This window comes from Centruroides vittatus, unplaced genomic scaffold (genome assembly GCF_030686945.1).
Source record: "Centruroides vittatus isolate TY-2023 unplaced genomic scaffold, ASM3068694v2 contig_453, whole genome shotgun sequence".
Classification (NCBI taxonomy): domain Eukaryota; kingdom Metazoa; phylum Arthropoda; class Arachnida; order Scorpiones; family Buthidae; genus Centruroides; species Centruroides vittatus.
Genome location: NW_027122249.1, coordinates 115,455 through 138,168, shown reverse-complemented (window position 1 = coordinate 138,168; position 22,714 = coordinate 115,455). Strand labels below are relative to the sequence as shown.

Below are 22,714 nucleotides of genomic sequence, written 5' to 3'. Positions count from 1 at the left end.
GTTTAATTATCCTGGCAAATTTCTCGTTTTATAACTTATTATTATTCCGTTTTATTTATTTTATTGTTTTATAATACGAAGAATAAAAAAAATGTCCCGAACAAACGTTGACAGAAGAGATTACAGATAATCCCGTCTACTAGAAATAATAATTGTTTTTTTTCTATCTGGAAATTTTTTAAAGTCTCAAATTATTAATTGAATAATCTGCAGCCCACCCAGAAAATTGAAATGATAAAAGAAAACTTTAATATTAATAATACGTTCCAAATAAGCCCGATTTAGTTTTTTAAAACTGGTAATAAGCTTAGAATACAATCAAACATTCGATTTCTTTACCGGAGATGCAGGATATTGTAGAGTCGACTGGGTTTTCAATCTGTCCGTTATTACTCTCTGAGAAAATTCAATCAGTCATCCTTCAGACTGGTTAAAAGTTGGAATTGATGAAAAATGCATCCATCCGCATTTCTACCAAATTTGTGTTTAAGATCGTTAAAGAAAAGGTGCAAATTCGACTCATATTTGACGATATCAAGCGCCCGACGATAAGGAAAAACTGCTTGTCACTAGAAAATATGGCGACCGGATGATATATATATATATATGCATTCGGTTAACGTTAGATCCGCGATCTTCTTACACGAAGTACGAATTATAGTACTGTACATAAAAAACATGGTAACCTCTTCGTCACAATCGCCGCGACTAATGCGAGGCATCCACACACAACATCGTGTCTATACGGTAGCAAAATCAATAGAATTTCTCTGTATCTGCCGTCGTGTTTGCTGAATTCACCTTTTTCTCTTTCTAACGGATTCAAACGGCATCCATTTCCACCTCTATACTTCGATAGACCGTGCTTTGATCGAATGCCTGTATGTAAATAAGTCTGGAAAAAAGCAATCGGGCTATTTATAGGAACGGTACACGAGCCAATTTTCTTTTATTTCCGTTTTCTTTCTTTTTTTTTTACTCGTTAGATTAAGAAACGAAGAAGAAGGAATATTGTAAAAAGACAGGAAATATTTTCGCTTAACGACGATGCTACCAATTAAAGAAAGCCTTGCCTCTTTTAATCAATCGCTCGAACGAAACTTTCTTTTAAGGATTTAAGAAAATATTATTGGATAGATTTAAAAAAAAAGACGAAAATAAATTCGCGTGACGTTATTCTACCGCATGATACAGGTTACAATTTACGGAGATATCGTTTGAGTTATGTAATTATGGGGTTTATTATTGTAAGACCGTCGAGTTCGTGTCTACCTCCGATAAAAGTGACACTTGATTAGTTTCGTATAGATTCTAAAATAACATAATTGAGGTGATTACGATTTTATAATAAGAAAAAAAAACACGTAATTTTATTCGAGTTTCCATTTACTAGAAAAACTTCCATAAACGATATTAGTTTCGGTAGGATAGAGGATAGAAAAGTTAGTTTTCTTCAACTTAAGCGATCAATACCGAGAGGAATCGATGAATTTTCGTGTTTTTAATGCATAATTACCAGTTAAGACGAAATACGTCATACAAAAATTCTTCTAGCGGTTCCATTTGTACTTGCCAAAGCGATATTTAACATTTTAGAAATTTAAACGAAAAGTAAATTCTACGTCATCGAATATTGACGTATCAATGACGTTATGTAATTTCCATCTCTTGGCGTTTTCTTTCAAATAAATCATCGATTGTGACGTGTACCGTTGTTGTGCATTTTGGCCGATTATCAATCAATAATCGATCGCTATTTAGTCTACTTCGACGTATACCGATCGTCGTTCTTTTCCTAGGCCAAATATATATGTATATATATATATATATTATAATACTTTATTTAAAAAGTTTTTTCCTTTTCCTTTTACTTTTCAATCGTGGTTTTTGAAAAATATTTTACATTTTCAGTTGAGAAACGAGACAAGATGGACGAAACGAACGGTGAGAATCAATTTCTTTTTCATCTTATTTTTTATTTTACCTAAAGCTCTACGTAGTCGTCTTATATATATGTATATAATAGTATAGATAGTAGCTTATATATATATACTATATAGCATCCAGATTATATAAGTTTTCTTTGGTGCAATTTCCTGTGTAGTTACTTGATTACCGTGTGGTTATATAAATGTATCAGTCGAGCGTGTCGGTAAAATGCACCATTTGATATTGTTTAATTAATATATATATATATATATATATTATTGTGGAATAATAGAAATTTTGGATTTCTATACTTATCCGTGAGGTTTCTTTGTTTATAACAGGAAATCGCGTGCGATTCACCGACCCCACCTCTGTTCTTTCCGACGTAGGGTGTGTCCATTCTTCTTACTTTTAATAGGTGTTACTATTAATTTAGACGAGAGAATGATGGAAACAACCACGACCTGGTTTTTATTTAAATAAGATTTTCGTACTTCGACCTTGTTTCCAATAGAGAAACATAGCAGTATTTAAGATATAAGCTTACCGACTAAAAATAAGATAAATACTTAGGTATAAATTCGAAATAAAAATTTTGGCACGGTTCTTAAATCCGTATAAATAAACAATGAAACGAGAGAGTAGATTTTCAAGTGAAAATAAAGATAAAAATTAAAAATTCATTTTTTGAACTTGAAATAATTAAGGAAACCGACTTAAAATAACCCTAAGATTAAATGACAAATAAAGAGAAAGATATATTTAAAGTGATGCAGAAGTCTTAGAAATGGATTTAAATTAGAAGTTGAACTTAAAATAGGAAATTAAAATAAGGAAGAGGTTTTAAATAAGGGAAGATTTAGATTTAAAATGACATGTGTTTAAAATTAGAAATAAGGCAAAACGGTTTTTAAAATTTAATCTGTTTTATTGAATAAAAGGACATCAGAAGTAATTGCTTTTTATTTCGTTCCTAAAAAAAATAAATTCGTAAATTCTTGCGAAATATTTTACAAGAGCATTAATGCATCAAGGAAAAGTAAATTGATAAAATATCGATCCAAAGAATACATTTTTTTAAAAGATCTTATCGGTTAGTTTTAAAGATTCCTTCTCGAGCATAATTCGTAATTTTATAATGGAAAGGTGGTTTCTTTCGGACACAGAATCTTACAGCATGTTATAGGCTACTAATTTTTTTTATCTTTTGGTAAGAATAGGCATAAATATTTGTCAAAAGAATCAGCGAATATATTTACCTGTAAATGGTGCTTTTCCTCGATGCATCAATGAATGCGGTAAAGCTGCCAACGACGTAATGACAATATTAAAGTAGTTGATTAATTTCGAGAACTCATAAAACTAGACAGTGACGAAACAGCTCCTCCCCCTAACCCATTTCATCAACTCTCGCTTCATTTAACGCATTTTAGTTGAAAGAAAGATCTTTTCTTCCTCCGATGCACATATTAATAACTGGAGCTCCGCTTTTTTTTAACACCCGAATTTAGAAACTCGAAAGCATTCGTAAAATTTTTAGGTTTTATAGAAAAAATACAAAATAAAAAAAGGTAGTCGGAGAAAAGAAAAAAGGTATTGCACGAGGCTTCTACTTCTTTTAAATTCGGGAAGTAATTATGAATAGCCTCACACAAGCAGAGAAGAAGATTAAGAGGAAGAAGGTTGCGGTTTCCGCTCGGTCTAACCCCGAGGGAGATAAAACCAGTCAGTGACTTGTAACCAACGCGACACGAAAGAAGCATTAAGTCTTTTCTCCATCCCACGATAAATTTTCCTTCTTTTTTTTCGCCTAATGACGTTAATTTGACTATTTTTAGCGCGCCGATAATATCGAGAGAGCCGAGTTCTGCTAATCCGAGTTCGGTGGTTCGGTACTCTGTGCCATTAGACCATTGTGTATAACAAATGCTGGGAAAAGAGACGACAAACTACAACAGACTTTACTAAGACCTCCGAAGAAAAATTCCCGAATGGAGTTCGAATCGTCGTCATTAAGATTAAATACCATCTTCTCTCGATCATTTGCTCGGTTTCGTTTGGTTTGTAGCAGACGTTCCAACTTATCTTCTTCGATAATCGATTCCACCATGGCCAAGTAGCATTAATTTTTCTTAATAAAAGGATAAAAAAAAAATACATATTAAAGCATTGAAATAATTAGGAATTGGTCGGATTTAATCGGTTTTACGAACTTTATTTTTCTCCTCAATTTTATCTCGGAATCTACGATTATAAAATATTTATAATAAGTAACTCGTTAAGATTTATATAAGATAATAGTAATTGGATTAAAGTTGAATTATGTTAAACATACCAGATTAGGCCATTGTTATTTTTACCCCCTCCTAGAAAACTTATTAATACATTAATTAATAAGATATTAATCTGACAGTCGGCTAATCTTCATAAATCATCTGGACTATTCGTTTGTATTTGGTCATCAAGCAGATAATTTAGGCAATTTAGTGCAATTACAGAAAAATAATTTGTGCTTTTTTTCGTTGGATAAGTCGATCGATAATCATTTGCCAACCGATCCTTCGAGACTCGTCATTTTCTTTTACCGGTCGAGCCGAAAAATCCCAACGGAACGGTACCAATACCGAGTTTCTACCACGTATTTCTCTATGGAAATTAATTCATTACTCGGGAGGTTGTCGTTTTGTGGTAAACAATATCCGGGATATTTATGTGGGTAATATTTTGCAGGTGACACCCAACGCCCCACGAATATTTCCACCCCGTCTCTTCGCTTCCGTACGGATTACAGTTCCGTACACGTACAAATAATGCATTCAAATAGAACCGAACGTTTCTCGTTTATTACGAGAGAACGGTTCGAATATCAAAAACGGATTTCGTACGGTTTTATTTCGTCCACGTTTCTATCCGAGTTAAGCGGGCGGCATTAAAAGAACTTCATTAACATTCATTCGGAATTAAGTGTAGAAAGAGGATTAAAGGACTAATCCTCCGACGGCATTCGATTCTGGCGGATGAAAGAAAAACACCGAATATGTCATTATAAATAAGGAAAGGAGTTTGTTTACGCTGTATAGGCGCCGCCGTTCATTTTACAGGACGACTCGTAGTCGCTGCAATCTCACTTTATTTGTGGATAATAATCCGACTAGGACGTAATGCTTTCGTACATCCGGAATTTTTTGTTTTATTTTCTCGCCGCTGCGTTCAGTCGATTCGTCGTCGCCTTACGTCCTCGTCGGGCAAAAACAAAAACGGAAATGCGAATTTTTCCATGTGTGTGACTGCTTGAGCGACGTCGAAGGCGATTAGTTCCTGCCATCTATCGGTGATTTTAAGCACGAAATGACGGACTGGCGGAGGGACGGTGTCGCCGGCTTCCCATATGGTTGGATCGGCAGTCTTTCTCCGACAACATGGAGCGGTAAGTAATGGCACCTTTGTTAAATAGGCTCGGACGATAACAGCTGGCACGTTCTATTCTTCCGTCCGTCACTGCACGGTTTTTGTACCTCCAGCCTCCATCTCCGTCGACTACTCGGGTGATTCATTTGACTGGCGTTTGACCCTCTTCGCTATCGCTCCCGTTATTCTTTTCTCTTTACGATTTTTGCGTGAGAAATGCCAACGTTCCGTTGCAAATAACAAAGGCGTAGAACGGCTCGGGCCAATTTCCTACCGTTACTAAAGAAATTTATCCTGTCTCTCTTTCTCTCTCTCGTCTACTCGAATAATACGTTTGGCACGATTTTAAAGGCGTGAGTATATGGACCGTAGTTACCGGCAAATAAAGTCGGCTTAAAGCCGCCGAGAATGTCGAATTTGTCTTTTTACGTTACTTTTCGTGACAATACGTCAAGGACGAAGAAAGATTTGGCAACATTTCGTGCTATCTAACGATCGTTAAAAATTTGGAAAGAGCGAAACCGCATTGTGCCAAACGTCGATGCTAGGTGATTAGTTTTATCGTTATATTCCTATTATTATTATTATACAGAGGAAGGAACTAACGAGTTAATCCTTGAGAATACAAAAAAGCATTATAGTGTAATTGAATTGTCTTATTCGACCTTTCTCCCTTCGACGTTGACGTTCAACAGGTGGATTCTTTGTTTTATTTGTTTGTCCGGCTAATGAGGCCTATTAAATATTAAAGGCACACTATTAATCTATTATTAAAGGCTTATTAAATAATAATGTTTAATTCCTATTTACCAATTATATATATTAAAACTCGTTAACAGAAATTAAACTACTAAAAATGTATTAAATTTCGTAGAACCTCCATAAAAAAGAATAGGAGAGGTTTTTCTAGCGCCAGACAAATGGGATTTTCGTCGTTTTAATTAATATTTAATCATTTATAAATGAGGTTTCTTCTACGGATCTAAGTCGTAATCTATTAAGCTTCGATTTGCCATTGCGATAGAAAGTTGAATGTATGGGGGTGAAAGAATGTCAGTTTTTGTTTGATTACGGACAAACCGATAGAAAAACCAAGTATTATTATGTAGATCAATATTTCTCCTTGACAGATATAGCCAACAAGTATTGATTTCGATTAAACAAGAAAGAGAAAAACGACTTACAACGATATATTTATGGTAGCACAGTTCACCTATCGGATAGGGAGTGTTATATTAAGAGGATAGGATTTCTCCATTCGTCACGTGGGTCCATTTACTGACAGTCGCGTAGTGTTCGCAATATCCCGGTCTTTTTTTCACAAAAAACCTTTTATTTCTCACACGCTCGGCCTTTCCTTAATTTACTAACAAACCACGGAGGTAATTAGTTGTTTACGTACGAATTGTTCCGCTCGAGTCGTTTCCTTATCTAGATATTTTACTAAGGAAACAATAGTCGTTATCGCGTAACGATATCGACGGTCGCGTGTCCGCAAATGTGTGTTTAAGATGGCTAACAATAATTGGGGTCGAGCGAGATAAAGCCGTTTACGATAAAAATCACATCTCGTAAAAAAAGATAATTCTATATATTACACGGATGGAAGATACACTTTTTTTTTCTTTGTTAAGAACCACGTCGATACTTTATGTTATCGAAAGTAATTTGGCCATTCTTTCATCGTCGATTTAAGAAAGCAATTTCGATTCCTAAATGGTTCAAACTTAATCAGTTTGTTTTGTTCTCGCCGTAGAAAAAGAATGGAAATAAGTTTACGTGCCAGCTGTTGTTTTACGTCACAATGTCATAACCTTAAGCTCCGCCTGTGTATACCTGTACAGGTATCGGAAATGAAAAATAGCAAGTCGCCTCGAGCAGTCTATCATGGAACGTGTTAAAGACGTACTCTACAAATCGCGAAGTTTACCACCAATTTCGTCCGACGGTAGTCCACGTGAACAGTCAAAAAGGTGTTTTTTACGTTTGGATGGATATTCTTACTTAATCGGTAAGCCCTCTTCTCATCTTTCATCTTCGAGACTTTAAAAGAAACAATAGAAAATGCACGCTTTCTAGTTAAGTTTCATATCTATGCATAGACACTATCGGGAATATTTTGTTTATAAAAGTCACCGCACGTGTTTAAAAATAGATTTCTATAGACATTTGGCAAGATACAACATCGTTTTAACCAATAATTAAATGCCGTCTGAATGTGTCAACGACAATATCCGATCTCTCATCCAGCTAAATCTATATATTTTATCTTCTCTAACCAGTTAATTTGAAATTTTTTCTCTTCTTCTCCATCTTCTTACTTATATATATATATATATATATATATATATATTTTTTTTTCAATGGAGAAATTTAAGAGGTGATTATATCTAGAAAACATTTTATTTATTCTCAATTTGCATACATATCAAATTCACCTATCCCGGATTGTGTCACATGGGATGGATTGATTTAAATTTCTGTCCTCCTCTAAAAATCCATTTCTTTTAATGAAAGAAAAAATTTTCTTAATATTCTTGATGACGTTTCTCGAAATATATCTCGGTATTTTCATCTTCTTTTATCTTTTCCTTTCTGTCATATAAATTTGCCAATTGTTTTTTTTTCTTTAATACGGGGAAAGTTTTAGTTCAATTCGATAATGTTTAACGAGATATTTATTTGGATGGGGGTCAGATACGGAACGACGAACACCGTTTCTTGTAATTCTATTGTTAACTAGAAAAGTTGGAAGTTTCTCTTTACATTTGCATACAGTTTTATTGTCTGTTTGAATAAGAAGTGTGCGTGTTTCGACGCTTTCCGCTCGGTTTATCGCTAGAAGAAAAAGAAAGGAAGGAAGAAAAGAGAAGAAAAAAAATCTATTGGGAAATATTCACTTATTGTCGAGCGTGCTTCTGTTCGGTCAATGGAGATGTCCTGCGAGATGGAACATTCAAAGCTGTTTTATTTCTATCGCCGTTTGGCAGTCTGGAGTCTCGGTCATATCTAAGTCGGATATTTCTTCCTTTTCTTATCAAAAAACTTCGCAGGCATCAAATTATATTCCTGCACTAAACGAAATTCAACCATGACAATAGACGAGTGGCATTCACTCCTGTACAGCTTTTAAAGGAGCCCGAGCGAGTTTATTGATTTGTATTACAGTTCACATTCGATAATTGATTGATTCGATAAAGCCTTTCCTTTATTTTTTAATGGGCATTTTACGCTTTTTGTCAACGGTAATGAGATTAATAAGCTACACGCGAAATACTTTTAAGTAACGGTTCGAATGTTTTTCTGCGCTAGTAGATTGCTTTTTTTCCCTTAATAATATTTTCTTTTTTACGCTGATTAACACTTTGTTTCGAAGAAAAGATTAATCTGGAATATTCTACCGACAATCTCTTCTTAAATCTAGCAAAAATCTGCTTTAAGGATACGGTAGAAAACGAATAAAATATCTTTATTTAGCAACAAGACCATTAAAAATGAAAAATTGTATTAATGAAGACTTCCATATCAAATTTCCATAATAAAAAAAACTCTTTTAAGTAGGATAATAACCCATTTAATTATCTTAATGTACTCCCGTATTTATTATTTTGTTGTAAATCTCCTTCGAAGATAAAAGAAAATAATAGATTTTATCAATTATCATATCAGAAAGAATCGTGTTATATGATATTATCTTCAACAAAGGTTAAAAGCCTTATCGCTCTATAAATTTCTTGTTAAGTTTTATACATTTAAAAGTACGAGTATCTTTTGCTTTTTCTCGGTTAAAGTTTATGATTTTTCCGAGAAGATAAATCGAAATTTGAGAGCATTTCATTCAAATTACGCTACGTTCCTAGCTGTTTTCGTAATATTTTACTTTTCTAAAATGTAATTCGACGTCAGTTTAATATACATTGTATCTTATACAAGAAACAAGATGAGGAGCAAATCTTCTATAGCTGATACACGGTTATATACTCCTTCCTTTCTTTAATAAAATGCAGAATATATCCTTTAAAATTTTAATAAATTCGTCTACCGGGTGATGTATTATAGTCTGCTTTATTTATTTATTTTTTTAAATATATATTAAGGATGATATCGTTTAAGTTTGATAATACACGAAGCTTTTGTATTTAGAAACCATAATGGTTTGTTTAATTAACTCATAGAGAAGGTTCTGTCAGATTGTTATGGCATTGATCTCGTCAGGATATTCGGGCATTTTTATATTCCAGCGAAGATCGAGAAATCTTTAGAAATATTTTAGTAGGAAAGCAGAAAAATAAACAACATTTAGTTTAATTAGAGTTTGTTAAATTTGAATGTAAAATCGACAGAAAACAACAGGATGCAGATATGCTTTTAAGTAAGATGGAAAAGACGAAGAAATCCATTTACTTTATTGATATAACAGGAGCTTTTAAGCCTATTTGGAAAAAAATTAAGTTAAAAAAGATGTATATATATATATGCAAGTTCTTCTATACTTTAGAAGTAAAATTATTTCACCTTTCTTATCGGTTTTGTATTTAATTATTTATTATTGTCATTGCAAATTTATACAAATTTAACTAGATTATTAAGTAGAATTTATAACTAGATATTGATATTATTTTGTATAAATTAACTTATTCTATATGAGAATATGAGATAATAACGGAATGTATATTAATGCGAGGTATGTTCACGGTGCTTATATATTAATAATAATATTATTATTATTGGCATAAGTAATTAGACTTGGGAAGAATAATCGGTAGTCTTTTACGTATTCGATCGATTATATAAGCTTATACGTTTTTAATGATATATGAATTACAAATAATAAATATGTTTAAATATATATTTACGACGTATTTAATGTGTTGACGTAGATGATTAAATAGATGTTATCAAGGACACTGTCATTTATATCAACCGAATTGTCATTACGACGGTAGTTATACTAATTTGCATTGTCTATAATAAAGCTAATACGATAACTTGAAAGGTTTTTTATGGTTCCTAAGGACTTTTGACATTTGACATTCGAAAAAATTCTTCTGGACGAAAAGCTGATTTGGAGTAGAAAATAGGCCAAACGGTTTTGAAAACATTTTCCAATGTTTATTTTGTATAAACCGATCGATGCTTTCATGTGAATATTTTATAATTTTATTTCTTTTATACGCATTTTATAATTCGTTAGGTTTATAAAGTGTATCGAGATAACAAAGATAAATTCCTTCGACTATTTACTTATAATTCGTTATAGATTGGTTATATATATTTACAGGACAGAAATAAAAATAAATGGCGACGATCCGAAACAAGATTCTTGCAAATATTATTTTTGTAACGTAATAAGTCTCACTTTTCTCGGAAAGTTTGTCAGATAAAGTTCCTCGGCTGCATCTACTCCTATATCCTTAGTAGTTAGAGAGGAATAATCTTAAAAACTTCAATACATATCGAATGAACAACTAAATATAAATCCAAGGTAAAAAAATAAAGTATTAAATCGATGTACACATCGATTCTTTCCATGCTTTTACAGGACTGTAGAATGTACCTTCAGAATCGAACAAAGATGAGAATACCGCTAGGAAATTTAATAAAATATCAAAAATGTCGTAAACGGGTCTATGTACTCTTCATCCTATCGTTTCTATAAGAAATAATAAAGGTTTTACCAGAGACATTCGAATTTTACAGGACTTCTAAATCACGTTATCGAAAGATAAAGGATGGTTCTTGCCGAGTATTTAGATACATTCGAGACGTTCGAATGAGAAAATAGTTTTAAATTCCAGATGTTCCTTTTGGCTCTCCAGTTAATTTGCTGAAGAAATTTTTCCGTAAAAACAATAATAAATACGTATAATTTAACTGTTTTAGTTTTATATTCACATTTATTTTTAAACGTAAAAATTTTAAATATGTTTATATATATATGTATTTTTTAAAAATATTCTAACATTCTTGATAAAGATTTTTTTCTTCCAGAGTATTTTTAAATCTTATTTTCCGAAGTCGAAATCGATTTAACGCGAATTTTCTTGGACGAAAACCGCGTAAATAAATATATATAAAATACATTGTTAAAAGAGAAAAATTCACGCAGAAATACATCTGTTTTTTTCGATAATTTTTTTTATTATTATTTCTCTTGTACAGTTGCTAATCCACCAGCAGACAGCCAAACATCAAATGCGGAGGAGACAGCAGAGAGCGAAACAGGACAGAAATTAGGTAACGTTTATCGGTTCTTTATCAAGATTACCCCTTGGGACGGAAGACTCGATGAACTAGGAAAACACACACACACACACATATACACATATCGGAAAAAAGTGACGAAATTTATTGACTAAACGAGAATATATTACTTCCTATTATTTTATTCTGGATTTATCTAATCGAAAAGAATAATTGGGAATTTCTCTCGCATCCATAGCGCAGGGTACCATCGTGGTAAGAAGAACAAATCCTCGACCAGGTCAACTTCATCGTACTTTAGCACAGGACTGCGAAAGCATGGAAGAGAAAGTGGAAGTTCTTCCACCCGTGGGCACATTGGAAGCTTGTGATAAAGCAGCTGCCAGGTAAAGACTCTCCTCCTCTCTTTACTTTCTCCCCGGTTGACATCTTACCTTCGACGAATTGGTTTCTTAATTAGAAGCCACTCTAAAACTCTCAGCTTTAAGCGAATTTCCAACTCATCTAAAACAGAATTAACTTCTCATTAACGAGAAAACAATTTAAAAATAAATAAAAATTCTCTCAGGAATCCAACTAACTAACGGTTGATATTCCGTTAAATTAAAGGTTTTCGGTGGCAAAATATTTATCTTTAATTTATTCTCGCAGTTATATAATTACGGTAATAATTATTATTTCTCGTTTGTTATTATTATTATTATTATTATTATTTTTTTTTTAAGGTTAAGAGAATTAGCGGATCATCTACATCACGGGGACGTTCCTATCGACGTTCTTCAAAAGACTCTTTTGTACGCCGCTTGTGTCCTTGATTCTGTTTCAATCGATGAAGCCAGGTGAGTCTTGCATAGGTATGAATATCCACCTTGTACCAGGTGAATGATATTCGAGAAAAACAAAAAGAAAATATAAAAAAAAGCATTGTTTACTTTCGAAATAATTTTTTTTCCCTTACGTCTTCGAAGGTTATGCAACGTCATCTACGTGGAAACTTTGCATTGTGACATTGAAAACAATTAAATAATGCATTACTGATTTCGTAAAACCTCTTACGTCATCAGTAAACTTAATAATGAAAACGTCGATAATCAAAATAATAACGTGTTTATACATGGCATTAACGTGATTAAATATTATTACGAATTAAGTTGATAAAAAGTATATAATAAACTTCACGTTAAATTCGATTTAATTAAAAAAAAAGACTAAATTAAATGTATATATGACTAATAATAATAATAATAATAATATTATATCTAATAGATTTTTAAAAATTTATCCCGAAATGCTTTAAAAACCGATTAACATGTTATACTAAAGTAACATCCGGTTGATAATAACCAGATATGAACTAAAATGACTAACTTTATTCCTGTTATGGACGGAGTGTTTATTATTGAATAGGAAGAAACCAGCGTTGAAAGCCAGTCCGGCCAACAACAGGTTGGAAGAAAATCGTCGTCGATTGGTCAAAGTTACTCCATCACAAGATCAACCCAAGATCGAACCCGCTAGCTCAGTCGTCGCTCAATGGACCAGGTCATTTGTTGTGTGTGGCGCGTGTCCAAATTTACCTCTGATCGTTGTCCCGAACGACACACAAAGAAAAAAAATAAATAAATAAAAAGAGAGAGAGAGAGAGAGAATCAATGTTGTAAATTTGTTGTCTAAATAAGCCCATTTATAAAAAAAGCAGACTAAAATAGATGGACACATTGTTGCATGTGGTTGGTTGTCTGTCGTGCATGTATCCATGCATCACTGTCCCTGGTTATTTCCGCAGACAAAACGACCGATAGCATGTTTGTTCCTTAACCCCACTCCCCATTCCTTATTCCGTCTGCGTTTTTCCAACCGATTTGACCAGAAAAACCTCACAAATCTCTTCCTTCCTCAGTCAACCAAACAAAGACCGATCGATCCTGCTGCATTCTCTGTTTTAGAAAATTATCGCGCCTTGATGATTATTTCGTATATTTCAATGGTTTTCTCGTCGATAATAGGCGTCTTTTGGACGAAGACGACGAACTTTCGGAAGTTCAGCCGGATGCGGTTCCGAACGAAGTCAGGGAATGGCTAGCATCGACATTTACTCGACAGACAGCCGCACAGAGAAGAAGAGCGGACGAAAAGCCGCGATTTCGTTCGGTGGCCAACGCTATCAGGGCAGGAATCATGGTGGACAGGTGAGGAAAACTCGGTCTACTTCCTCATCAATTAATACCTCTAAGCTCGTCCGTATTTTTACAGAATTTACCGCAGAATATCCAGCTCTACGTTCTTGCAAATCCCTTCTCAAGTGGCTGTTTTGTTAAAGGTGAGTGGCAAAGTTTATTGCTTTCTGCAGCTGTTTGCACTTCGTTCGGATGGTTATCTGCGAAGGAATATTTCTCCACCTCTTAAATTGTATTCTCCTCGTATTAAAACGGACGTACAGTTAAAATATTTTCGCTTTTAATTTTGTCTTACTTTAAAGTAAATAAATCGTCCCTATTCTTAGATTTCAAACGTCGTCTTCGTACCCTAGAGTATATCTGCATCTTGATATATAGGTTTATTTATATAGTGAGAAAAAAAAATTCATTTCTATACAGGCGGCAGACGATTGGTCTTTCGATGTCTTCACCGTTAACGATGTAGCTAACGGTCAAGCGTTACGTTACATCAGCCACGATTTATTGAACAGATACGGATTAATTCATAAATTTAAGGTAAGCAACGGTTACGATCGTTTACAATCGTCTGCTATACGGTATATTATAAAGTCTTTTCTTATTAGATACCATCGAATATCCTGGAGAACTTTCTGGTACAAATAGAAACTGGATACGGACGACATAAAAATCCATATCACAACAATATCCATGCAGCGGATGTGACTCAAACCGTCCATTATATGTTGTGTCAAGCGGGATTGGCCGTAAGTAAAGAGAATTGTTTCCAGCTGTTTTTTGTCATCCCGGGCAACAACTTATAATAACGTTGATTCCTATTAAATATTGGGTTACAGAATATATATAGGTCTCCGTCAGCCTGTAATAATTAACGATTATAAGACAATTGCCATCCCCATACAACCAACAATAACCGTTAGAGTTAAAATTTAAGAGTTAGCCTTAGTTGACCTTTACCCTTTTGTAATTATTATAATAATCTCTTTATCTATTTGAATTTCTATATAGATTACAACATATAACCTAACTATAATGTTATGCGTGTGTTTATTTATAATATATAGGTTACATACCTATCTATAATATTGTTAATGACTATAATTATAGAATCGTTGGATGTATATTATGCTGTTGTTTGAACAATCTATATACTACAAATAAGACGGCATTTCCAATATTACGTATTGTATGTAACGCGGAATATTGGATACAATGAACGGTATATCAGCATGCACAGACTAGGGAAACATAAAATACGATAGAAAAATGTTATTTTACATCTGTATAATAATCTACAACGAATGATATACATTGACAGGACGTTATGACAATTTCATTTAATACATATAAGCAAAGAAAGAAAAAATTGAATTAAATTCAGTAGAGATTTATGAAAGGAATAATAGCATTTGTAGAAAGCGTAATGCCTGATAATTGTTATAAAACGATAAGAAGGTAATCTTCAGTGATCGAGTCGGATCGCATGGATGATTAAAAAGCATTATTAAGAGAATTGAATTTTTCGTCTGCAATTATATTTCAGAATTGGCTGAACGATTTAGAGGTATTTGCCACTCTAATAGCTGCAATTATACACGACTTCGAACATACCGGTACAACTAATAATTTCCACGTCATGTCCGGGTAAGTGGAAACGATTCTTTGACGTTTTAAATAACTTTTACTTTCGTCTTAATTAGAAATTTATTATTATTTTTTTCTAGATCAGATACCGCTCTGCTTTACAACGATCGAGCGGTTTTAGAGAATTATCATACCAGCGCAGCTTTTAAATTATTGAAAGAGGAAGACTATAATATTCTGGTCAATCTGAGCAGAGAGGAATACAGGTAAGTAAAATATTAACCTATATCCGCATCATCCTCGTCCGGATTGGGCACAGCTTTCACGATAAGATCGGTAGAAAATGAATATTGATTGCTCGTCCAAACACTTTTCTCCCCTTCTTCCGACCTGTACTAATTTTACAGTTATAATTATTTGATAAGTGATTCATAAACTGTATTATATAATACAAACAGTAGTTAAAATGTATTCTCTACAGCGTAACATTCTAAGTAATTAAATTAAGTAAAGGCTACGTGTCAGAACTTACGTACCAATGGACAGATTGGGGTTAAATAATTGCCATTGTTTATTTTTATATAGCTCATTTCACGTAACGAAATTAAAATAAACATATTATGGATTATATTCATCTGAAAATTTATTACCAAGATAACATTTTTATTAGTGATTTAATTATCCTAGCGAAATTTGTTCTCTTCTTTTTAACTTTATATTCTATACACGGTATATACAATATCTAGTAATAGAAAAATATAAATGTCAAGTGGATCCGTTTACTTGTTTAATTAATTACTTTTGTATTAAAAATATATTTCATTAACGGTTATATCAAATTGACAAATATCGGTATTTATACAGATCTTGATTGTCTCTTGTTTATTGTCAAGTTATATATATATGGAAGATAATTTAATAAAAAGATAATCTGATAATATTAGAATGTAAATTTTCGTAGGTTTATAAATATCTGCTACTTAAAACATACGTAAATTGTATTATTCGATTCGACAATATAATAAATCGAAATGTTTTTTTTTCTTTAAAAGAACCATGTAAAGAAGTAATTAGCTTATTCTTATAAGAAAGGACCATTTGTTGTTTCCCGTTGACTCTTTTCGAATTCTTCTACACAAAAGGTTGCATTGTTAGAAAGACAAAAAGACGATTTTTATGAGGGACACACAAAAACATATTTCTTTTAATAGATTATTAACTATTGTACCAAAAAAAGTAGTAGTAATATCCGATCTCTTAAAGGTTATATAATTTGTTTACGTGCAAAATATGTCGGAATTGCTTAGATTTAAATAATACATCTCTCTCCCTTTTCTGAAGCTGTTTATAAAATCTGCCTTCCTTTCAATCGTCTTTATCCCTGCTAACCTTGTAACAAAATAAATAATAATAATAAAAAAAGATTTGATCCAATTTTTTAATTTAGTGTGGGATGTAGCTGTTCGTTTATATTAAATTACTCTCTGTCGATACAGAATTATAGATTAATAATTATCGAGTTGTGGGCGAGTTCGTTAATTGAAAGTGCGGAGTTTTTTTTTTTTTGCCTGTCACAGGAAACATATTGATATATAATACAATAGAAAAATCGAATATGAATCGATCGATCATCAGCAGTTATCTGTATAAATAACTATGGGACATTTTTATGTCCACTTCTATCGTCATTGTAATTCGATACAATTCGCTACAGATACGTCACTGACGTCAGTGACACACCTACTCTTCTCCTGTTTGGACATAGAGAATGTTTGAATCTGTGTTCGGTTTTCGCATATCCCGGTAGTTCCTCCTCTTTTACGAACGATTTGACGAGTAATTTTATATATTATAAGTGATTTACAACAAAAATAAAGAGTATTAAACGTTCGACAACAGCGTGTGTTTCGTCATTAGATGGAGGAACCGCTGTTTTCGTTCTTAAGAGAAACATTACGAGTTGTATAAACAACCGCTACAGTTGGTCGCATTTAATTGTTACTTGATAAATTATAGAAAATTTACTGATTAACCGATTACAAGTCACACATTCCTCTATCACTTTTAAAGTGTAAATACTACAGAGATTTGTAATTATAATACTTTCATTAGTGTTCTATTAAATTAATAATAATAATGTTCAACAAAGTGTTATATATTAATGAAGAGAAATTTAAAGCATCGAAACTTATTGAAAGTTCAATAGATTTTAATGCCAATAGACTTAATAGATTAGAAGGAAGAACGTTTTGTACAAAGATTGATCGCTGGCTTGGATTAAATTTGTGTAATATAATGATTTTAAAAGAAATTCCTTTGTTAAATAATGTAGACAGCTGTAGCTTGTTACATAAAAAAGAAGAGAAACAACTTAATCCGGCGGTTGTCCTAACTAATTTTAAGAAATTCTAACCAAACAGAGTTTTATTATTAGACACGTGTAAGTAAGAAAGAATAAAGTTAGAAATTCTCTCTGTTATTAAGTATTTATCTTCTTACTTTCTCTTTAAGCTGAAAAATAAATAATAACTAAATAAAATCGGTATTATATGTTTTATTTTAAACAACTTTACATACTTTTTAATCCAGTAACAAACGTATATAAATTTATTATTAATATGTATGTACTGTAAGTAAAACTTAAGCTCAACAACTCTTTATGTAATGAGATTATTAATTAAGTTGTTAATCATAATAAGATAGATTGGTTTAAATGTATTGTGTATTGATATTTACTTAAGAGTTTAGTTCAATAGTATTCAATTTTAACATTCTGGTCTAGCGTTTACGTGGAATAACCTCGTTAATTTGTATTTTCAAGATGGATGTTGTGTTTGTGGCTACAAACAATTTACGAAACAGAAAAAATATACGAACTTAAATAGACTAAAAAACAAGGGGGAAAAGTTTAAAAAATTTCTAAAGCGAAATAATTTAATAATATATTTGCTTAAATCCATATTAAGCGCGAAGAATTTATATTAGAGAAGCTTTAGTTCTCTCGATTGATTGAATGTGGGCGAAAAGTCACTATACCATTTAAAAATGGAATAACTCTTTTACTTTTAATCATTTTTTAAGTTTCTTTTTAACATTATAATTTACACATCTTGGAGAATTTTTATGGCCTAAACATGAATGATAACGTGTTTTAAATGACCCCCACAAAGGCAAGCTCTTTGTATGATAAAGTGACTTTAGCCCACCCTGAACTAAATAGTGGCGCCATCTGGCGTAGTATATCATCACTATTATGTCGGAAGAATAATTAACTTGCTCGAGAGAACAGTAACTCGGTGGAAAAATTGGAGAATTGCTATTTATAAATAAGCCGTTCATTTACGTTTCTATTTTCATCGCGACTGTGTAGATGAGATCTTCTTTCGATCCTAACAACGGTTGCTAAGCTCGGAGCTACTTTATCTTCTATGGAAACAGTTGCTGAAAAGTAGAAGATAAAAGCTATTAAAAAAAAGAAAGAAAGACGGTTTTAAAAGCACTTGTAGGCGGTTTTTGAGGAGAATTTTTTACTTTTATCGGTGGAAAAAAGACTGATAACTACCTAACAGATAATTAGTTAGTAGACGGATGGCATTAAATCGGATTTAATTTCATTGACAGGGAATTTCGTGCTTTAGTCATCGAAATGGTATTAGGAACGGACATGTCGTCTCATTTCCAACAAATTAAATCGATGAAGTCTTTATTAACCCATTCGGAATTTAAGTAAGTAACAAATGAAATTGCAATTAATCAATTAATACTAATCGAATTATTAGGTGTGGAATTGTCTTTTCTATTTCGTTTACAGCATCGACAAAGCTAAGGCCTTGTCTTTAGTCCTTCACTGCAGTGACATCAGTCATCCCAGCAAGAAATGGGATCTGCATTTCAGGTGGACGCAACTCCTAATGGAAGAATTCTTTCAACAGGTAGAGATGAATCTTTTATTTAAATTACTACTTGTTCCGGTTTGCCTAATCACTCACTGAATAATTTATTCTTCCAGGGAGATAAAGAGAAATCTCTAGGATTACCTTATTCCCCTCTTTGCGATCGAAATACAACTCTGGTGGCTGAATCTCAAATAGGTTAGAATCGTATTACATTGTCTCTAAGCTTCTCTATTTATCTTTGGCCTATTATATTTTTTTAAACAACTATTAATTAATGGAATTTTGATTATTTCTAGGTTTCATAGATTTTATTGTGGCTCCCAGCATGGAGGTATGTGGAGGTATGTTAGAAAAGATTCAGAATTATCTTCATCGCCCTCCTACTCTTCAAGAAACAGAAGAAGGTAAGGCTATTTTTATCTTAAGAGACAATCGCCCGCTTTTTTTATATACTTCCTCCTCTTACATCTCTTAATGTGCATATTGATTTTAATCTTTATAATTAAAATATTTGATTATTTCTGTTCTCTTGACTCGGTATTGAAAGCTTCTTACATCGAATGTTACGGTTATTGTGGCAAGACTTAAGGTTATTTTCTTAAGAAAATTATAATATTGTTAACGCCGAATTGACTAATATTGTAAATTTAACAAGTTTTAATTCATTTTTAAGGTTTATTTTATCGTATAACAACGGCAGAACTTACAACGCTCGAAGACAGTTTTCTAGGTCGATACAAGTAACAAATTCACAGCTCGCATCTATAGATAAATGTCTACAGTTTTTTATTAATCAAATTAATATTTAAAATATTCTAACGGTAATAAAAACACAAATTCTGCTTAGAAATCGATTCAATATAAACGGTAGATAACTCCGATTTAGTATTTGACTGAACGGTGAATTTTACTATGAAATTTTTAATAAGATTCCTTGGTAAAAAAGCTCAATTTTCTTATATAAAATTCTAATTTATAACCAAACGTTTAATCAAGATTGATAGTCGAGCTTATTCGCGTTTAAAAGATATGGATATAAATATGCATTCAAATATAGTGTATTTTTAATTTAATAAGAGAGAAAAATCGATGTAAGTTATATTACATCTTGCAATATATTAATATTATTTTATTTGAAAATTTGTAAAAAGAAAGAAAGGAATTCAGATATTCTCTATAATCTTTCAATATATCTTGTGTTTAACATCATTTATCTGAAGAAATTGGTTCGATATCTGATACGTTTTTGGCTTTTATCTATGTCAAAAGACCACATTTCCGATCTCTCGATGTATCGACCATTATCGTACATTGCTTATTATTGTGAAAACCATTTGAGAATTTATCTACAACGGAGCTTTTTAGCAGATTTCACGCATCAAAAAGATAAATTTCGATTTAAAAGAGGCCATATGCAACTAATCCCATAAATACACAGATCGTTCGCCTTGCAAATGGCATCGACTTCTTGTGTTATCTATCAGCGCGATTGAAGGACCTCTGTACGCGATCGTCTTTTATAAATGTTTACACGAAAATATAAATATTTGCGTAAGAAATCAGAGAAATTATTTTTGTTTTATACGGAATAGATTAGTCTCATTGTCTTATGTTGATAATTTCACTTCCGTCTGCACCCTTCTTCTTCTCAAAATACGTCCTTTTATCGTTAAGATGAAATTTTTCAGATAATTTTATTAATATTATGTAAACATTCGAGAATATTTTATTTATATATTACGATAATCGTTAAGAGTGTATAATGTTTTGTATATACGAGATGAAGTCGCAAGCCGATGAGCAATATAAATTTATATTCGTGCACCAAAAATATCTCACACGCTTATAAAGGGCATCTTTCACCCTCGGGAGATGAATTAAGAACCATAATTTAGAATGGTTCTATAACAGGCTTTAAGCCTGCAGAGTATCAATATTTTCTATAACATATTTTCTATAACACTAGGTATTAAAATAATGTCCACTAATTATATGCAAACTAGTAATATACAGTTTATTCTCGTCGCTTCACTGGTCAAATTTAGTCTGAATGTACAGTACTTCCTGACGAATAACGGCTTAATTAACTTAATATTACACAATGGCAAGAGGCAGAAAACAAGAAAACGGTGTGCGCGGGTTGCTCGTGACTGATATACTCATCTAAAAGAACTGTTGTACACGTATGTGACGAAATCAAACACCTCTCGCCGTCATATAATACAACCTCTATTGCAGTTACTGTGATTAGTTTACGCTTCTATGCAACCGGAAACTTTTATCATGAAATGGCAGACACGGAAATCGAGTGTACGTTGGATAATTTGTCGATGAAATACGCGGTAATACATACAATATACTGTACTCTACGTGTAAAAAAAAAGTGTAGCGAGAGAGCGTATAATTACTTGGTGAACAATAAATTCATAAAGAAATTCCCCGATATTAGTGTAGATAGATTTGAATAAATTATTTCAGGGTGAGAGGAAGGACGGGTGGGAGATTTTTAAGGTGAAATGGCATCCGTGATAGTAAGTTAAATTTAATAATAAATACTATTAATAATATTTTCTATTAGATTATTTAATGAATGTTTTATTACGTTTTCTTTTCTACAAGTGAAAAATTATCTGGCATTTAACTCGTGTTCTCGTTTAATTCAACTATTATTTAAACATGCGATGAATGCGATTTTAAATTCGACGAAGCTCATAATAAATATTTCAATACGCAATTATTGAAATATCTATAGGTTTTAATTACGTTAATTCTCTAGAACGATACTTAATACTCTTTACGTACAGTACCTAGATTATTAGTAATGCCGTAATGTATGTGATTCATTATGGCTGTATTAAAATGATATCATTTAATCGTGTACTATATTATAATAAATATAATTAGAGAACTTGAATTCGAATAGAACTGATCGTAACGGTTTTTATATATTCTTATTCTTTATTTATTATTAGTTGTTAGGTTCTTATTTGTATGACATTCCGTCAACAAGAGCCGAAAGGAAATGACGTGGCTATAACTTATTTAAAGTTTATTAAGAATGTATATAAGAAAAACAAAAACACAATTAGATATTTATTACAATCATTCTGTAAATATTTATCATATTAAACTAAAAGCAGTATTTCAACATAGCTTGGTTTCAGCGTGTTGACATTGCTACTAGTCCAGACAAATGTAAACTTTTGCAATGGAAGAATTCAAAACACATTTCACACAATATCGTTCACCGTCGTTTTTAAATTTAAAAAAAAAAAAAAATACAATTTTTTATACTTTTGGAAATTCCCTTTTGAAAATAGTTGGATTGTATTCGTTTAGATGACATAAAGTAGAATTATTTGTTGTGATCAAAAGGTATTTTCCTTATGAAAATATTAAGCAAATGTAATTAATAATATATTTATTTTCTTTGGGAAAGCAGCGTAAAAGTTAGCACCTAATGACATCGTTATTAATCAGGATGACCACATTGTCAGGAATGATGTAGTAACTGTA

The 22,714-nt window shown here is 32.1% G+C and overlaps 1 protein-coding gene across 10 annotated transcripts in view; it reads left to right on the top strand.

Moving 5' to 3' along the window:
* LOC136977287 (dual specificity calcium/calmodulin-dependent 3',5'-cyclic nucleotide phosphodiesterase 1A-like) overlaps positions 1 to 22,714 on the top strand; it is a 44,942-nt gene that overhangs the window by 18,085 nt on the left and 4,143 nt on the right. For 6 of the 10 annotated variants that reach the window (XM_067272753.1, XM_067272752.1, XM_067272761.1 and 3 more), the window contains 15 exons: positions 1,912 to 1,944; positions 11,500 to 11,574; positions 11,780 to 11,927; positions 12,267 to 12,380; positions 12,949 to 13,083; positions 13,548 to 13,730; positions 13,795 to 13,861; positions 14,139 to 14,255; positions 14,324 to 14,464; positions 15,262 to 15,362; positions 15,443 to 15,568; positions 18,924 to 19,028; positions 19,114 to 19,234; positions 19,312 to 19,393; positions 19,495 to 19,602. In XM_067272753.1, coding sequence (XP_067128854.1) covers positions 1,912 to 1,944; positions 11,500 to 11,574; positions 11,780 to 11,927; positions 12,267 to 12,380; positions 12,949 to 13,083; positions 13,548 to 13,730; positions 13,795 to 13,861; positions 14,139 to 14,255; positions 14,324 to 14,464; positions 15,262 to 15,362; positions 15,443 to 15,568; positions 18,924 to 19,028; positions 19,114 to 19,234; positions 19,312 to 19,393; positions 19,495 to 19,602 — 1,656 coding nt within the window. Of the gene's footprint in view, positions 1 to 1,911; positions 1,945 to 5,152; positions 5,357 to 7,181; positions 7,349 to 11,499; positions 11,575 to 11,779; positions 11,928 to 12,266; positions 12,381 to 12,948; positions 13,084 to 13,547; positions 13,731 to 13,794; positions 13,862 to 14,138; positions 14,256 to 14,323; positions 14,465 to 15,261; positions 15,363 to 15,442; positions 15,569 to 18,923; positions 19,029 to 19,113; positions 19,235 to 19,311; positions 19,394 to 19,494; positions 19,603 to 22,714 lie in introns of those variants that run through there. The other 4 variants (XM_067272758.1, XM_067272760.1, XM_067272754.1 and 1 more) reach the window with 4 other exon arrangements.